General features: G+C 36.5%; 1 protein-coding gene across 1 annotated transcript in view; it reads right to left on the minus strand.

The window, feature by feature from the left end:
* LOC127853473 (zinc finger protein GLI4-like) overlaps positions 1–19,422 on the minus strand; it is a 111,763-nt gene that overhangs the window by 33,537 nt on the left and 58,804 nt on the right. Inside the window, exons 3-7 of the mRNA XM_052388021.1 lie at positions 11,235–11,525; positions 10,544–10,676; positions 9,800–9,984; positions 7,564–7,704; positions 2,645–2,857 (exon numbers count right to left, since the gene is read on the minus strand). Of these exons, the coding sequence (XP_052243981.1) occupies positions 2,645–2,857; positions 7,564–7,704; positions 9,800–9,984; positions 10,544–10,676; positions 11,235–11,525 (963 nt within the window). The remainder of the gene's footprint in view (positions 1–2,644; positions 2,858–7,563; positions 7,705–9,799; positions 9,985–10,543; positions 10,677–11,234; positions 11,526–19,422) is intronic.

The following is a 19,422-nucleotide window of genomic DNA, read 5'->3' on the forward strand; positions in this document are numbered from 1 at the left end:
ATGGCCTGGACATGCATTTGACCTTTGAACTCCAAGTAAGACCTTGACCTTTGAGATATTGACGTACTTCTTTCACACGACACACCGTCCCATGATGGTGAACAAATGTACCAAGTTATTTTAAAATCTAACGATAAATGACATAGTTGTGGTCCGGACAAACTTTCGGTTCAAAACACACTAAGTGACCCTGTGACCTAGTTTTTGACACGGCATGACCCATATTAAAACTTGACCTATACATCATCTAGATACAACTTGTGACCAAGTTTGGTGAAGATCGGATGAAATTTTGGGAAAAGACCGACAGACAGACAGACCGACAAAGTGACTCCTATATAGCCCCCATTACCAGTAATGGGGGTATAATAAATCTAAGAAAGTGTAAGCGAACCACAATGAACTTAACATGAACGTCTCCACAGCAATCAAAGGTGACTTCAAATGAGCATTTTCATTGCCTGTCCCAATTAAAGACACAAGAACAACAAAGTTATACACTAAAAGCACTAACTAACATTTGAATGTAGACAGCATGTTTTATGAAAACGTTAATTTCATGTTTGCTGTCATTAATTCATGGTGGTGTTTCTCCAGCATTATTCTGTATGTTTTTCAACCTCCAGTCTAAGTATGAATCATCCCTACACTCCCTGGCCACAACAAGCCATGCATGAAATAAGACTTAAATCAAACCCCCTCCTTTTTTCGAAGTAATTTGCTGGGACAAATTGAAATATTTACACAGCGAAAATGCGTTTCAACATTAAAATGTGCGAACAGAAACACAAAATTGGGAATTTAACTTCCTCACTACACTAACTACAGCCAACCACTATTGTAACAATAAAGCAAAGTTGAAATACAAGTTGTTAATTACTTGCCATAAAAGTCAAATTTTATATATGACATCATGTTAGGAAAAGTAAGCAAAAGACACACACATAAAAATAAATGATTGATGACAAGGCAAACAAAACCGTATTATTATGAGTTGGGTTTGTTCTGCATTTGATTTTAAGATTTTAAAACATATTCAATAATACAGTTTTAAGGCACTACTTAAATAAGGATGGAGTAACCATGGACACATTAAGTGCAGACTAGACAAATCCTATTTGACTCATCCTCATGCATTTGTATGTGGAACAATACAAAATCATTTCTTGTAAAAGATTTGGTTTAAATTTGTTTTAAAATAATTAAATTCCCACTTTCTGATTTACTTGACCACTTGTGCATCAAACATCGTCAATCCATCATTTGCTGATTTAGTTATTAATAATTGATTTTTTTTAATCAGCACTTGTAGAAATATGATCAAACCAATATAAGGTGAGATATATGTTTACATATTAAATTGTGCAAAAATTCATATAAAATGATTAATTCAACAACTTTTATTATAAAAAAAGACTCATAAACAAAAAGAAGCCTTTAAATGTCTGAAAGAATAAGATTGTCTGCGTAAAAAGACTGGCACCTGTCGTAATAAAATTCTTTAACAGCACCATCTACCGCTTTGCATTGTCACCCTTTGGAAACTTAAACCTCAAATAAATATAAATGAATGTAAAAAAAATCTCAATGGTAAAGATTTCTTTACCTTGAATTACAAGCAAATATGAGCTGAAAGGCATAATTAAATGGTATGAAAATGTTTATCAATAGGTCTCCACTGTAGGTATTGAAATGGAAGCATTCAAGCAATCGTGAATTTTAAAAATGCTTCTCATTCGATTTAAAATTGTTAAGAAACTGTTTTATTGCGTCTTGTTTTCAACAAGTAAAAAACTTAACTGAAAGGTGTCAACTGATTTGAATGCAGCACTTGAAATTGTATTTTGTTAATATGAAATGAAATTGTAATTGGCAAGTGTTGATTTTGTCTAGACCAGATAATGTGTTTTTCTAGTCCTTTTGTAACTAAGTTTTGCTAACGAGCAAGAATATTAAGCAAAGAATGTCTAATTTGGACTATTTAACAAAATGCTTTTTTTTCCCACATAATATTATGCAATTATACTTCAAACAATCAAATGCCCCATTATTACTTTAAAGAAAGATTTTTCATTCTTGAAAATTACAAGGAGACTCTTGCTGACGTTATTTTATGTGTATTATACATGTACTAGGTTACCGTTCCCTTTCATAGATGGATTCAGGTTGTGAAAAGTCAGCTATCATCCAAAAGCACAGAAGTATTTCAAAGCTTTTAGGATCATGCAAATTACCATCAAACCCAGTAACAAATTTCTAACCTTAAAAAAAACATTTTTTCAGAAATTTGTTACACTAAACATACAATTAAACAAATTCCTGAACATTGAGCCATTCATACAAACATACAATGGAAACCTGTTTTAATATTTCAGAAAGTTGCAATATAACAACCAAACCAAACTCAATCCAAGCAAAACCTGACCCTATCTTTAACCCTTTTCCACTCAGATGCAAGTTGAAAATGGCTATTTTGCAACCAGCATAATACCAGAACAGCCTGCGAGTAACTCGCAGGCTTTTCTGGTTATAATCATGTTTGATGTGTATCAGTATCTTAATTTAATTTTCTAAAGGACTACAAACGAGTCAATATGCGCATCTGAGCCGGAAAGGGTAAAATATGGAACAGTTAGTTACTTACCAGCTGACAGATGGCCGTAAGATCCACTGGCTGCGCTGGAGCTCCGGGAGGCGGAGTGGGCGAGGAAACCAGTAAGCTGCAGGGAACCTTCTGAGCTGCGCGTGAGGCTCTGAATGTCGAGGTAGTCGGAGATCGGGGAGTGGGAGAGGGCACGCTTGCGATTGGCGCTCTTAGCAGGGATAATACTATGCCGGGGACTAGTCTGGTGAGAACCTGCACACACATTACATTATGAGCTGCGGTCTTGGAAAACAGGCCTAAATGCATGTGCGTAAAGTGTCATCCCAGATTAGCATGTAGCCTGAATAGCCTGTACAGTCAATTCAGAGTCAACGCTTTCCACCGTTTTGGTTAAGGAGTCTCTTTATAGAAAAAATCCAGGGATGAAGCAAACAGCCATTCCAGATTAGCCTTACGCAGAAGGCACAGGCTAATCTGGGATGACACTTTACAAACAAAGCCATGTTAGCCTAGAGTGAGGCTCATATAATAGCAGGTTTTTTTCTGTGTGATAAGGCATTATATCATCACTGAACAGAGACCACAAATACTTTCTGTGTGATAAGGCATTATATCATCACTGAACAGAGACAACAGATACTTTCAGTGTGATAAGGCATTATATCATCACTGAACAGAGACCACAAATACTTTCTGTGTGATAAGGCATTATATCATCACTGAACAGAGACCACAAATACTTTCTGTGTGATAAGGCATTATATCATCACTGAACAGAGACAAAAAATACTTTCTGTGTGATAAGGCATTATATCATCACTGAACAGAGACCACAAATACTTTCTGTGTGATAAGGCATTATATCATCACTGAACAGAGACCACAAATACTTTCTGTGTGATAAGGCATTATATCATCACTGAACAGAGACCACAAATACTTTCTGTGTGATAAGGCATTATATCATCACTGAACAGAGACAACAAATACTTTCAGTGTGATAAGGCATTATATTATCACTGAACAGAGACCACAAATACTTTCTGTGTGATAAGGCATTATATCATCACTGAACAGAGACCACAAATACTTTCTGTGTGATAAGGCATTATATCATCACTGAACAGAGACCACAAATACTTTCTGTGTGATAAGGCATTATATCATCACTGAACAGAGACCACAAATACTTTCTGTGTGATAAGGCATTATATCATCACTGAACAGAGACAACAAATACTTTCAGTGTGATAAGGCATTATATCATCACTGAACAGAGACCACAAATACTTTCTGTGTGATAAGGCATTATATCATCACTGTACAGAGACCACAAATACTTTCTGTGTGATAAGGCATTATAGCATCACTGAACAGAGACCACAAATACTTTCTGTGTGATAAGGCATTATATCATCACTGAACAGAGACCACAAATACTTTCTGTGTGATAAGGCATTATATCATCACTGAACAAAAACCACAAATACTTTCTGTGTGATAAGGCATTATATCATCACTGAACAGAGACAACAAATACTTTCAGTGTGATAAGGCATTATATCATCACCGAACAGAGACTTTGTGTGTGATAAGGCATTATATCATCACTGAACAGAGACCACAAATACTTTCTGTGAGATAAGGCATTATATCATCACTGAACAGAGACCACAAATACTTTCTGTGTGATAAGGCATTATATCATCACTGAACAGAGACCACAAATACTTTCTGTGTGATAAGGCATTATATCATCACTGAACAGAGACCACAAATACTTTCTGTGTGATAAGGCATTATATCATCACTGAACAGAGACCACAAATACTTTCTGTGTGATAAGGCATTATATCATCACTGAACAGAGACCAAAAATACTTTCTGTGTGCTAAGGCATTATATCATCACTGAACAGAGACCACAAATACTTTCTGTGTGATAAGGCATTATATCACCACTGAACAGAGACCACAAATACTTTCTGTGTGATAAGGCATTATATCATCACTGAACAGAGACCACAAATACTTTCTGTGTGATAAGGCATTATATCATCAATGAACAGAGACCACAAATACTTTCTGTGTGATAAGGCATTATATCATCACTGAACAGAGACCACAAATACTTTCTGTGTGATAAGGCATTATATCATCACTGAACAGAGACCACAAATACTTTCTGTGTGATAAGGCATTATATCATCACTGAACAGAGACCACAAACATTTTCTGTGTGATAAGGCATTATATCATCACTGAACAGAGACCACAAATACTTTCTGTGTGATAAGGCATTATATCATCACTGAACAGAGACCACAAATACTTTCTGTGTGATAAGGCATTATATCATCACTGAACAGAGACCACAAATACTTTCTGTGTGATAAGGCATTATATCATCACTAAACAGAGACCGCAAATACTTTCTGTATGATAAGGCATTATATCATCACTGAACAGAGACCACAAATACTTTCTGTGTGATAAGGCATTATATCATCACTGAACAGAGACCGCAAATACTTTCTGTGTGATAAGGCATTATATCATCACTGAACAGAGACCACAAATACTTTCTGTGTTATAAGGCATTATATCATCACTGAACAGAGACCACAAATACTTTCTGTGTGATAAGGCATTATATCATCACTGAACAGAGACCACAAATACTTTCTGTGTGATAAGGCATTATATCATCACTGAACAGAGACAACAAATACTTTCAGTGTGATAAGGCATTATATCATCACTGAACAGAGACCACAAGTACTTTCTGTGTGATAAGGCATTATATCATCACTGAACAGAGACCACAAATACTTTCTGTGTGATAAGGCATTATAGCATCACTGAACAGAGACCACAAATACTTTCTGTGTGATAAGGCATTATATCATCACTGAACAGAGACCACAAATACTTTCTGTGTGATAAGGCATTATATCATCACTGAACAGAGACCACAAATACTTTCTGTGTGATAAGGCATTATATCATCACTGAACAGAGACAACAAATACTTTCTGTGTGATAAGGCATTATATCATCATTGAACAGAGACTTTCTGTGTGATAAGGCATTATATCATCACTGAACAGAGACCACAAATACTTTCTGTGAGATAAGGCATTATATCATCACTGAACAGAGACCACAAATACTTTCTGTGTGATAAGGCATTATATCATCACTGAACAGAGACCACAAATACTTTCTGTGTGATAAGGCATTATATCATCACTGAACAGAGACCACAAATACTTTCTGTGTGATAAGGCATTATATCATCACTGAACAGAGACCACAAATACTTTCTGTGTGATAAGGCATTATATCATCACTGAACAGAGACCACAAATACTTTCTGTGTGATAAGGCATTATATCATCACTGAACAGAGACAAAAAATACTTTCTGTGTGATAAGGCATTATATCATCACTGAACAGAGACCACAAATACTTTCTGTGTGATAAGGCATTATATCATCACTGAACAGAGACCACAAATACTTTCTGTGTGATAAGGCATTATATCATCACTGAACAGAGACCGCAAATACTTTCTGTTTGATAAGGCATTATATCATCACTGAACAGAGACCACAAATACTTTCTGTGTGGTAAGGCATTATATCATCACTGAACAGAGACCACAAATACTTTCTGTGTGATAAGGCATTTTATCATCACTGAACAGAGACCGCAAATACTTTCTGTGTGATAAGGCATTATATCATCACTGAACAGAGACCACAAATACTTTCTGTGTGATAAGGCATTATATCATCACTGAACAGAGACCGCAAATACTTTCTGTGTGATAAGGCATTATATCATCACTGAACAGAGACCGCAAATACTTTCTGTGTGATAAGGCATTATATCATCACTGAACAGAGACCACAAATACTTTCTGTGTGGTAAGGCATTATATCATCACTGAACAGAGACCTCAAATACTTTCTGTGTGATAAGGCATCATATCATCACTGAACAGAGACCACAAATACTTTCTGTGTGATAAGGCATTATATCATCACTGAACAGAGACAACAAATACTTTCTGTGTGATAAGGCAATATATCATCACTGAACAGAGACCACAAATACTTTCTGTGTGATAAGGCATTATATCATCACTGAACAGAAACCACAAATACTTTCTGTGTGATAAGGCATTATATCATCACTGAACAGAGACCACAAATACTTTCTGTGTGATAAGGCATTATATCATCACTGAACAGAGACCACAAATACTTTCTGCGTGATAAGGCATTATATCATCACTGAACAGAGACCACAAATACTTTCTGTGTGATAAGGCATTATATCATCACTGAACAGAGACCACAAATACTTTCTGTGTGATAAGGCATTATATCATCGCTGAACAGAGACCATAAATACTTTCTGTGTGATAAGGCATTATATCATCACTGAACAGAGACCACAAATACTTTCATGAGCACTGGCTCTTTTTATATTACCAAAATGCATATCTTTTATAATTAAAATAGTGTTTCAGCATAGTGAGTGAAAATATCATGATTTATCTCACTGAGTTTTTCCCCCATTGACCTATAGGAGAGAGGCTAGTCCTTCTTCCAATGTGATGGTGGGGGCATTACACGTGGACACAAATTGAGAACTCTAGTTGTTTTTTCTTGGGTGACACTTATACTAATCCTAATTCTAGGAAAACTGCGCTTATTGCATGTGTATAAAGTGTCATCCAGGTTAGAAAGTGCAGTCTGCACAGGAAATCAGTGACGTTTATTTCTTTTCTTGAAATTTTTCGGTTGAAGGAATTATCTTGTAAAGAAAAATCCAGTCTAAGCGGATAGTATCATCCCTGATTAGCCTGTGCAGACTGCACTATCTAATCTGTAACAATACTTTAATCACAGTTTTCATTAACAAGGCATATACAGTAGCCTACATACTTGGGTCTATAGATCCAGGGAGGGTGACACTGCCACTGCCAGGGGTGGGAGGCAGATCAGTGAACATGCTGTGGGTCCCATACGGACTGAACCCTCCTGGATAGTCATGGGGATAGCCACTGCTGCTGCCGAATCCTGGTCCTGAAATGTGGCGGATCAAATCTTAATAACAGGCAAACATTTATTGAGCCTCACTCTGGTAAAATAGGACACAATGCATGTACGTACAGTGTCGCTCAAGATTAGCCTATGCAGTCCAGGACAACACGTTCCACTTTTATGGAATTTTAAGTTTAAAGGAAGTCTCGTCAAAATGAAAATCCAGTAAAGGTGGTCTGTGCAGGCTAATCAGGGACAACAATTTATGTATATAAATTAAGCACTGTTTACTGAGAGTGTGGCTATTATGGAATAAATAATATCTGTACATAATCACTTACAAAAAATTAAACTCATTTTATGCACAAGTTGGTCAAACAGGTCAAAAGAAAGTATGTTGAAATACAAATTGTCATGGATAGCTATGCCTTTTGTGTAATAAGATGTTATTGTTGTTAATGCAATAATAAGTTTTCCAAAGTAAAATCAGAAGCCTTGTGCAGATCAACTATGTTGCCTGGTCTCCGTCGTTTATGTTGCCGGGTCTCCGTCGTTTAGTTTAGTTTAAACCTATTTATTTTAGCTCAATTACATCGAAAGCCTCATGTTTATTGAAAAGCTCTCGAGTCCGTTTCCTGGGCCTAGAATCAGTACTTGATGTCTTTTGGTTGAGATCTAAAGTACGCTCCAACAGTGGGGATCAAACCCATGACCTCCCGGTCGCTAGGCGGACACTATATCCATTACACCACGGCGACCTCCTTCGTTTGATTACCAAATGTTCATGCCGAAATGATCAAACCATTAATGGAAGGAAACAGGAACACGAATTAAAGCTTCAAACAGAATTAGAACTTACATTAAATATAAATAAAACTTGAACATTTCTAAGCGACCCCAAAGTTTTCTTCTTAGAAAAGGGTAAGATGGGCAGAAAAGATACATTGGTTCATCACCATCCTCCTGTCCCATTTTCTAACAGTTGGTGTAAGCAGGGAACTCTTTGTGGATAGACAGTCTTTGATCAACTCATTAAGGAGAGACATATTCATTAAAAATATACCTGTTAATTTCTATGTCAATTTCTGTCAAAAAGTAAAAGAACAGTACACCACAATTATTAGATTTTACACTTTTTTTAAGTCACTGACACAATTCTAAATCCATCAATTGTTCAACAAAAGCACTTAAAAAATAGTGCCTTATTCGAGTACATTCATCATTCTTACAAATTTCTATAAGAGTAGTTTAATCTATCTTAAGTTGCTATGCTGTTAAATTTTTACAGTTTCCTTTACCCAATGTCTTATCATTTTGGATTAATAATACACGAATACTTCATGTGCCTTTTTAATTTTTGTTTGTTGTAGTAATCTTTAAATTTTTAATCCATCCAAATTTATCTGTGATATGACGATCATAATTGATACATTTGTGCTCATTGATCTGAATCTCAGTATTATATTTCAGTATTATATTTCATGTATTTATTATTGACATAGTATTTATTAGTCATTTATTACTAGTGCCTCTCTATGTCGTGCCACCAACAACAAGGACCACAATGGACATAAGGGTATTGCTCTTTTTGTGTAATCCTTGGCGTTAGTGTGCACGCCACAGTGCATTCTATGCATGTACTTTTCAATTATGATTGTTTTTTACGTCATATTGTTTTTGTACATGTTGTTTCAATGCATTGTGTGTATGTATGCTATCTCCGAAATAAATCTATCTATCTATCTATCTGTTTCATTTAAGCCCTACATTAAAAAAAAAATCACATGTTATTATACTAATTGATCCTTGATTCACAAATAATTAATATTTCAATGCAACTTTTTTCAAAATGCCCAGACACATCATTGAACTGAATGATGCAATTCAGTGATCACGTCAGCAGGAAAGGGGGTGCAGATTGGTGATTTGTTTTGCACCTTTTGACTGGAAATGATAGGTCAAACAATTAGTCTGCTATGTACATGTAGTAGCCGTGTAAAGGCTGGTGTGCATGTAAAACACAAGTTTATACGATACCCTGAGATTCCTTCAATAAAATCATTTGGCTGTAGGATAAAAGATTATCCCTTAAAGCTTTGCAAGTCTAGGCACTGATCGTTTCTACTTGAAGCAGTACCTTGTAAGGCTTGTAACGCTGCAGGGCTGTATCTCCTTCCTGAGCCAAGGGGGAGATAGTTCTGTCTTAGCTGGTCCCAGTGTAGACGTGATGCAAGGGCTGCTGACAGAGAGTCACTAGGGGCCATGGGGCTACGCAGTCCATACAGCGAGGAGACATCGGAATGGGACGGGCTCGTGGGAAGTCTGCAACAGGAAGGATTTCATGAAATACTTTTTATAATTTTATATAACATCATTTCTTCTTGCTGAAAAATGCATATGGCTTTAACTTTGTGTTTATCATGTTGTTTCAGGGGTGTCCATTGGCCAAAATCTAAAATCCTGAAAACAGGCTTATCGTTTTGCGGCCAGAGCAAAAGAGGGTTAATAATTCATGTAACTTTGTTTACTATTGTATATAACTTTGTAAACAATATGTCAAAGTAAAATAATTTGTGTTTAAGATGACATTTTGTGACAATAATCTTGAAATTACAGAAAAAAATCCTCTGATTTATATCAATATCAAAATTGGTCCTTAAGGGCCAAAATCCTGATTTCAGGCATAATCCTGAACTTTGACGCCTCTGTGTTTTAAACATAGGTAAATCAATAAGATTATACACCCATTAAAACTTCTAAAGAAAGGGCAGTTACTTCTGGAAAAAGGGCAGTTGAGGCTGAGTGGGTATTTACTAAATCAGAGTCTGAGTTCATGGGAGGGAGAGAGAGAGAGATGGTTTAATTCTGAGTGGGTACTTACCCAGTCATGGGATGGTGGAAACCAGGGGGAGGCCAGTTGTAGCGGCCCTCCAGTGTCTGTGAGTTCAATGGCAGAGGGGGGTTGATGCTGAGGGGGTACGGCACATGGTAGAACGGGAAACCGGGCGGCAAACCTGCAGTGAGGAAACGGTGCGGGTCCAATCCTACTACAATGATCAGAGCGAGAAATTATGTAAATGATTTATAGATAAACACAGGGCTTACTCTGCCATTCGCCAAATTAGCCAATGGCTATTGAACTATTTGGCTAAAGAAAATTCTTTACAACTTTGTCTTCATTAAAACTTAAAAATAGCCATAAATAGAAGAACTTCGCCATAGCAAGGCGAATTTGGCTTTAGAAATTTTTCAGCCAGGGGAAGCCCTGAAACAGATAACCTTAATATAATCATTTGCGCCCATGGGTACTCTTCAAGAATTAGATACAACTTCTACAACAACCATATAGAATTTACACTGAAAAAATACATCTCAAGCATGTGCATGGGTACAGGAAGTGTGACAAAAAGTAAAGTTTAATTAAGTATAAGTTGCTACAAAACAAGTAAAAAAACAACTTTCAATACTTAAAGATTCGCATTAAAAAAATAAATATGCACAACATACAAACAATATTTCAACAAATATTTTCTAGAATTTATCAACATGTATAAATCTTTAACAAACTTTACCATAAGGATTTGCAGAGGCACCGTACGGTGAAGTTTGCTCTAGACCGTTACGTGGATCAAGGAAACTCGATGGGAGACCATAATAAGTTGGGGCATAGTTTCTGGGGTCTAAGTGTGAGGTGTGTGGTGGCGCAGGGGTGGGCCCAACCCCTCTGTCAACGGTTTCTACGGATGCGTCACGGGTTCTACTTGACGAAGGTTCTTCATCATCCCGAGAACTACCAGATGGTTCCCGGCGTCTATGGTGACTATGGTGACTAGATGAGTGCCGGTGTTTGTTGGTTTCCTCGTCTGAAAGTACAAGAACGTTGGATGAAAGTAATATTTTGAATAGCATTATGAAAAATATTATCTCCAGCACCTTTGACTTTTGACTATAGATCACGAGGTCTCAAGGCTCCCACTGCCATTCACAATTGTCGTCAAATGTGAAACTTTTGGGAAAGTGGCAATAAAATCAATTTGCGAAAATAAGTGGCAAAAACTGATTTTCAATTCCATCTCACTAATGGAACTATGATTAAAGAATGGCTGCAAAATTGCTCTTATTTTTTTTTAAATTGGCAACACATTTGTTAAAATGTCGAATTTGGTTGACTAAAGAAAATTGTAACCCAGCGAGAGCCCTGGTTCTAAAGTTTAATTCTCACACAGGGTGTTTTCTATCCAGAAGCTGTTAAAGCTGTTTGATTGCCTTTTTTTCAAGAAAATAATAATTCAGTCTCACTCTGGGAAAGGGGATTTAACCCTTTGCATGCTGGGAAATTTGTCATCTGCTAAAATGTCGTCTGCTAAATTTCTAAAATTTGCATTTTCTTCGATTTTTTTCAAAGAATACTATCAGAATAGCAAACAGTTTGGATCCTGATGAGACGCCACGTTCTGTGGCGTCTCATCTGGATCCAAACTGTTTGCACAGGCCTTCAAAATTCGGTTCCCGCACTGTAAGAGTTAATGCATGTGTGTTAAGTGGAATCCCAGATTAAAAAGTGCAATCAGCAAAGGAAAATCAGAAGGATAACACTATAAGCCTTATCTGGATTTTCATGTAAAATAAAATTCATTTAAAACAGACAGTTTCGTCCCTTAAAAGCCTGCACAGGGACAAATGTACATGCAATAAAGCCCAGTTTTCCAAGAGCGGGACTCAATTATATTAATCAATAATGAAGGATGAAAATTCAAAACTTCCTGGATATAAATCGTCAAGTGTAACACTTTATAAAAACAAAGATAATACTTTATTATTCTATTGTAATGGCTTAAAATAAATGACATGTTACTTCTGGTGATTTCCGAACAAATGAAAATTCCTTTAATCTCCAAAATCATTCAGTTGAATGACTGGTCTGCTAAGAATGACTGGTCTGCTAAGAATGACTGGTCTGCTAAGAATGACTGGTCTGCTAAGAATGACTGGTCTGCTAAGAATGACTGGTCTGCTAAGAATGACTGGTCTGCTAAGAATGACTGGTCTGCTAAGAATGACTGGTCTGCTAAGAATGACTGGTCTGCTAAGAATGACTGGTCTGCTAAGAATGACTGGTCTGCTAAGAATGACTGGTCTGCTAAGAATGACTGGTCTGCTAAGAATGACTGGTCTGCTAACAATGGCATTCTTTATCCATTATGCTGATAGTAAATTATATTTATACTTATTTATGCCATACTCTCATAGTATCGGTCCTCCTCATAGTATCGTGCCTTTAAAGAATAACCTTCAAGAAGTGTTGTAAAGTTAATGTTTTTTCAATTTGTAGAAGCTGTTATTTATTTGATGGTTATCCATGCTTATTATGATGATCATTCTCATGATTTCCGGTGTTCGTTGGGAAAGTAGGTCATGTTTATTCCAGGGTGATGCTATGATTTTGAATTACTTAACACACAATAATTTAAGTTTGTTTATGGATAAATAGTAGCTTTATCAAATGTTATATATGCCGCTTATTTTTGAATAGAATATAAAAACAACATGAGTAAGAGTTTCGTTTTTCCATTAAGTAACTTTTTTAGACACAGCACATGCGCATTGTAACAAATCTTAGCAACCAATCAGAAGGGCTGATACTATGAGACAATTGTACATGAAACAGATTACTACAGGGAGATAAGTCTAGCTATTATTTTGTTTAAACATTGCCGATGTAAATATGCAGTTTTTGTCTCCAAGAATAAACATTTAACTATAGATTGACGTATAACACATTGCACACGTGTTTTTGTAGTTGCATGTTCACATCCAAAATTCGTGTGTATTAATAAAGAGGGCCGATACTACGGATAGACATGCTATACCGGTATTAAATGATGCCATATCTTTTACAGCTTGTATATTTGTTCAAATGAATGATTAAAATATTAATTAACATGACACATTCATATAACATAAAACACTTAAATTTAAAAAATAATTACTCTGCTAAGAGTTCTTGGAAAATTTTAATTTGATTTCCTGAGAAGATAATGCCATAAAAAATATGTGCATGTTACATATAAAAGGTTTTAAAAGTAAATTTATTGCACTCTAAACATGGAACAAAGCATACAGTGAAAATATAGGTCAAATTTGTTTCGACATGTTATGCCAATAAAAAGAGATGATGTAGTATACCTGTATCCAGAATCATATTTTGTGTTGAAAATAAACATTGTTTATTCATGATCTATTTGTTCCGTGAATTAAGTTAGGATTACTACATTTTTATTGCTATTTCGTAACATTAAGAATAAAGAAAACTGTGCACAAGAATGCCTCTACAATTACATTTCCATTGTCTAAGTAAGCCATTTTGAGGATTGAAAATGTTACATGGTTCTTTTTTATGATGGAGCACAATGTAAACTAGTTGTTACATTGAAAACAAAGTAACATGGGGAGGACAGAACTGCAAAAGACGGCAGAAAGGCTAGCCAGCAACATGGCAATTAACGTTCATCTAGATTTACTACCATCAAGAAAAAACAATATGTGACAAGTAAAATAAATCTTCATCTAATCACATCGTTGTGCACATATTTGCACCAAAGCAGTATTAAAAGGGTATAATGGAATTAAATATATAAAACGTATCATCCTAGAACTTATCGGACAATTAATATTTGCTGATCAACATATTTCATATTTTGTTCTGAACAGGTACAAAAAACTGACATATCAAGTTGCAATGATTCTTACCCATTATGTTAAATAACACCACAATACTGCCCTCATTTCAAAAACCTGAAAGTAAAAACTTTTTTAATCCCATTTGCACTAATATAATCCAGTCTCCTTTCACATGATAACAATGGTGTGGATGATAGGAAGGTGTCATATATTCCGATCACACTAAACACGAACATCAACCAGTCAGCTTTTTGTGGGCTGGCATGTCATAGTGGAATATGACCGTTCATCAAGTCTACATTCCTTTAATATTTCCACCTCAAGTAACACAGTAACCAGCCAAGCAAAAACAGCAGAAGTAAGGGTAAACCCATTTGAATCTCCAACGTGAATTGGGCCAAATGGCCCCCTTGCCATGTATACGTTTTTATACGACATTGTATTGCATAGCATGTAACAGTACAACAAATTAACTAAGCAGGTTGGTTTTAATGGAAATTACCGTATCTGCTGCAATCGAAGCAGTGGAGCGTATTGATAAAAAGATTATACAAATTTATATATTTCTGGTTAAAATATTAAAAAAACAAATAAAGAATACATTAAAAAATGTATTAAGTTTAAATATATCAGAGATCAAACAATTTATGACTTTTGCTTTTTTCAAACTTTTGAAATTGAATTTACTTTTACTTTCTATAATCACATACAGTAAAAATGTCAATTCATTGATAGTTGTGCGCTATTAACAGTATTTGGTACATAAGAAAATTCTTCAGCTTTATATTTGACTTAATCTTCAATATTGTCCCGAAAAAATAAAATCCTTAAAATATTATTAAGGGCCTGTGGTTTTCATTTAAAGTTTGATCAAATTTAGCCTACAATTAGACTGATGACATCTGATCAAACTGCCTGTTGTACAGCGGCAACAATTTGTGCAAAAACTTGTGAAATGTACTTGAATTACATGTAAATAACAAATACCAATTGATAACAATTCTTTCTAAGGCTGTCCATGTCACTATTTCAAACAGTACATGAGAACTACCGTCTTATGCAATTAACATACACTATTTTCCTTTTGTAATCTATATTTAAAATTAGTAAGATTTAAAGTTTACTAATTGGCCTAAAACTGCTATTTTTAGATGCCTTTTTTCCATAATGAAACTTCATTACAGCTTCATTACAGCTCCCCCCACCCTCATCCCCACAGACATTTTAAAGCATTTAAACAACACTTAATTTCAATTTTGGTCCTAATTGAGTAATATAATAACAAACTGCTATTTCCTTGTTCTGACAACCCCTTATGACAGTGATTACACCCCACACCTTATTGAATGGACACTACCAACATGGGCCACTGCACACAAACAAAGGCAGTTGTAAGTGCTGGTGGGAATCATGGGTAGGCCAATTATGCGACATTGAATCTTATGCACACCAAGTACAATGTCACCAAAAGTCGCTATCATATGCTCATAGTTTTGAAACATTACATCAATCACCGAGCGCTCAATAGAAGCACAGTGCAGTAGCATGAAACCAAACCCATTCGCGTTCTAATTAAAAACTCATCAACAAAGCAAGAACACAATGCCGTTTATAAAAGGCGGTCACATATCAGCAACTTCAAAATTATGTCACCGAATCAGGTAATGGTTATCAGGCACAAGTTTTTGAGACAATTATCTTTGGATGAACAGATTGCAACACAATTGGCTCAGTTATGTACGTCAATAATGTCTGATCAGACACATCACATAAGCCATGAACATGAATGTTTAAAACACCTTATACAAAACCCCTTTATTTGAAACAAATGTATTTAATTATGTCACACCAGTATGTTTAAGCATACTTTTTTTTGACAGTTTTATGGTCTCGTGTCACACAATGATGCCCAAGATCCATCACCACATGGGATGCATATTCATTACACTCATTATTAATATCAGCTGTACATTACAGTAAGATTATTGACTTCGAGGGTTACAGGTAAAATATTTAAAAACAAATTTTAAAACAGGACAATTAAATAATATTTAACATTTCATAATCAAGGTGTGAACTATTCTTAGCTATTGCTCACATGAGAACTATTGGGTAAAACATCCATCGTCAATCAAAATCTCCATGCCTGACAGAAATATGCTTTTTTGTAATTGATACTTTGGGGGTAAATTAGGAAGTGTGCAAAAGTAATTCACCAAGATAAGGGTGTGTTACTCATGCTTCCTTTGTTAACATGTATTTTAGAACAATCTTTACAAGCAGAATACAGTCTGTCTGACAGGTAGAAAAGCAGAAAACTCCATCTTTCCAAATGCTACCACATTGGGATCAAATCTGGGACCTCCTCATAACTACGCCTACACCATATCTTTGTCATATTTTACAACCACAACTTCTAGTTGATCTACACCATATCTACTTTACAACCACAACTTCAAGTGGGACCTCCTCAGTACAAGGCCTACACCATATATACTTTACAACCACAACTTCTAGTGGGACCTCCTCATTACAAGGCCTACACCATATCTTTGTCATATTTTTCATAGTTGACCTACACCATATCTACCTTACAACCACAACTTCTAGTGGGACCTCCTCATTACAAGTCCTACACCATATCTGCTTTACAACCGCAACTTCTAGTAGGACATCCCCATTACAAGACCTACACCATATCTACTTTACAACCATAACTTCTAGTGGGACCTCCCCATTACAAGATCTACACCATATCTACTTTACAACCACAACATCTAGTGGGACCTCCTTATTACAAGGCCTACACCATATCTACTTTACAACAGTTACTTCTAGTGGGACCTCCTCATTACAAGGCCTACACCATATCTACTTTACAACCATAAATTTTAGTGGGACCTCCCCATTACAAGACCTACACCATATCTACTTTACAACCCCAACATCTAGTGGGACCTCCTCATTACAAGGCCTACACCATATCTACTTTACAACCACAACATCTAGTGTGACCTCCTCATTACAAGGCCTACACCATATCTACTTTACAACAGTAACTTCTAGTGTGACCTCCTCATTACAAGACCTACACCATATTTATTTTACAACAGTAACTTCTAGTGGGACCTCCTCATTACAAGACCTACACCATATCTACTTTACAACAGTAACTTCTAGTGGGACCTCCTCATTACAAGGCCTACACCATATCTACTTTACAACCCTAACATCTAGTGGGACCTCCTCATTACAAGGCCTACACCATATCTACTTTACAACCGCAACTTCTAGTGTGACCTCCTCATTACAAGGCCTACACCTTATCTACTTTACAACCGCAACTTCTAGTGTGACCTCCTAATTACAAGACCTACACCATATCTACTTTACCGCCGCAACTTCTAGTGGGACCTCCTCATTACATGGCCTACACCATATCTACTTTACAACAGTAATTTCTAGTGGGACCTTCCCATTACAAGACCTACACCATATCTACTTTACCACCACAACTTCTAGTGGGACCTCCTCATTACAAGGCCTACACCATATCTACTTTACAACAGTAACTTCTAGTGGGACCTCCCCATTACAAGACCTACACCATATCTGTTTTACCACCGCAACTTCTAGTGGGACCTCCTCATTACAAAGCCTACACCATATCTACTTTTCAACAGTAACTTCTAGTGGGACCTCCCCATTACAAGACCTACACCATATCTACTTTACAACAGTAACTTCTAGTGGGACCTCCTCATTACAAGGCCAACACCATATCTACTTTACAACAGTAACTTCTAGTGGGACCTCCCCATTACAAGACTTACACCATATCTACTTTACCACAGCAACTTCTAGTGTGACCTCCTCATTACAAGACCTACACCATATCTACTTTACAACAGTAACTTCTAGTGGGACCTCCTCATTACTATGCCTACACCATATCTACTTTACAACCGTAACTTCTAGTGTGACCTCCTCATTACAAGGCCTACACCATATCTACTTTACAACAGTAACTTCTAGTGGGACCTCCTCATTACAAGGCCTACACCATATGTACCTTACAACCCCAACATCTAGTGGGACCTCCTCATTACAAGGCCTACAACATATGTACCTTACAACCCCAACATCTAGTGGGACCTCCTCATTACTAGGCCTACACCATATCTACTTTACAACAGTAACTTATAGTGGGACCTCCTCATTACAAGGCCTACACCATATGTACCTTACAACCCCAACATCTAGTGGGACCTCCTCATTACAAGGCCTACACCATATCTACTTACAACAGTAACTTATAGTGTGACCTCCTCATTACTAGGCCTACACCATATCTACTTTACAACCGTTACTTCTAGTGGGACCTCCTCATTACTAGACCTACACCATATCTACTTTACAACCGTAACTTCTAGTGTGACCTCCTCATTACAAGGCCTACACCATATCTACTTTACAACAGTAACTTCTAGTGGGACCTCCTCATTACAAGGCCTACACCATATCTACTTTACAACCCCAACATCTAGTGGGGCCTCCTCATTACTAGGCCTACACCATATCTACTTTACAACCATAACTTCTAGTGGGACCTCCTCATTACAAGACCTACACCATATCTACTTTACAACCGTAACTTCTAGTGGGACCTCCTCATTACAAGGCCTACACCATATCTACTTTACAACCCCAACATCTAGTGGGACCTTCTCATTACTAGGCCTACACCATATCTACTTTACAACAGTAACTTCTAGTGGGACCTCCTCATTACAAGGCCTACACCATATCTACTTTACAACAGAAACTTCTAGTGGGACCTCCTCATTACTAGGCCTACACCATATCTACTTTACAACAGAAACTTCTAGTGGGACCTCCTCATTACAAGGCCTACACCATATCTACTTTACAACAGTAACTTCTAGTGGGACCTCCTCATTACAAGGCCTACACCATATCTACTTTACAACCGTTACTTCTAGTGGGACCTGTCCTCATTACTAGACCTACACCATATCTACTTTACAACCATAACTTCTAGTGGGACCTCCTCATTAC

The sequence above is a fragment of the Dreissena polymorpha genome, chromosome 12 (genome assembly GCF_020536995.1).
Source record: "Dreissena polymorpha isolate Duluth1 chromosome 12, UMN_Dpol_1.0, whole genome shotgun sequence".
Classification (NCBI taxonomy): Eukaryota; Metazoa; Mollusca; class Bivalvia; order Myida; family Dreissenidae; genus Dreissena; species Dreissena polymorpha.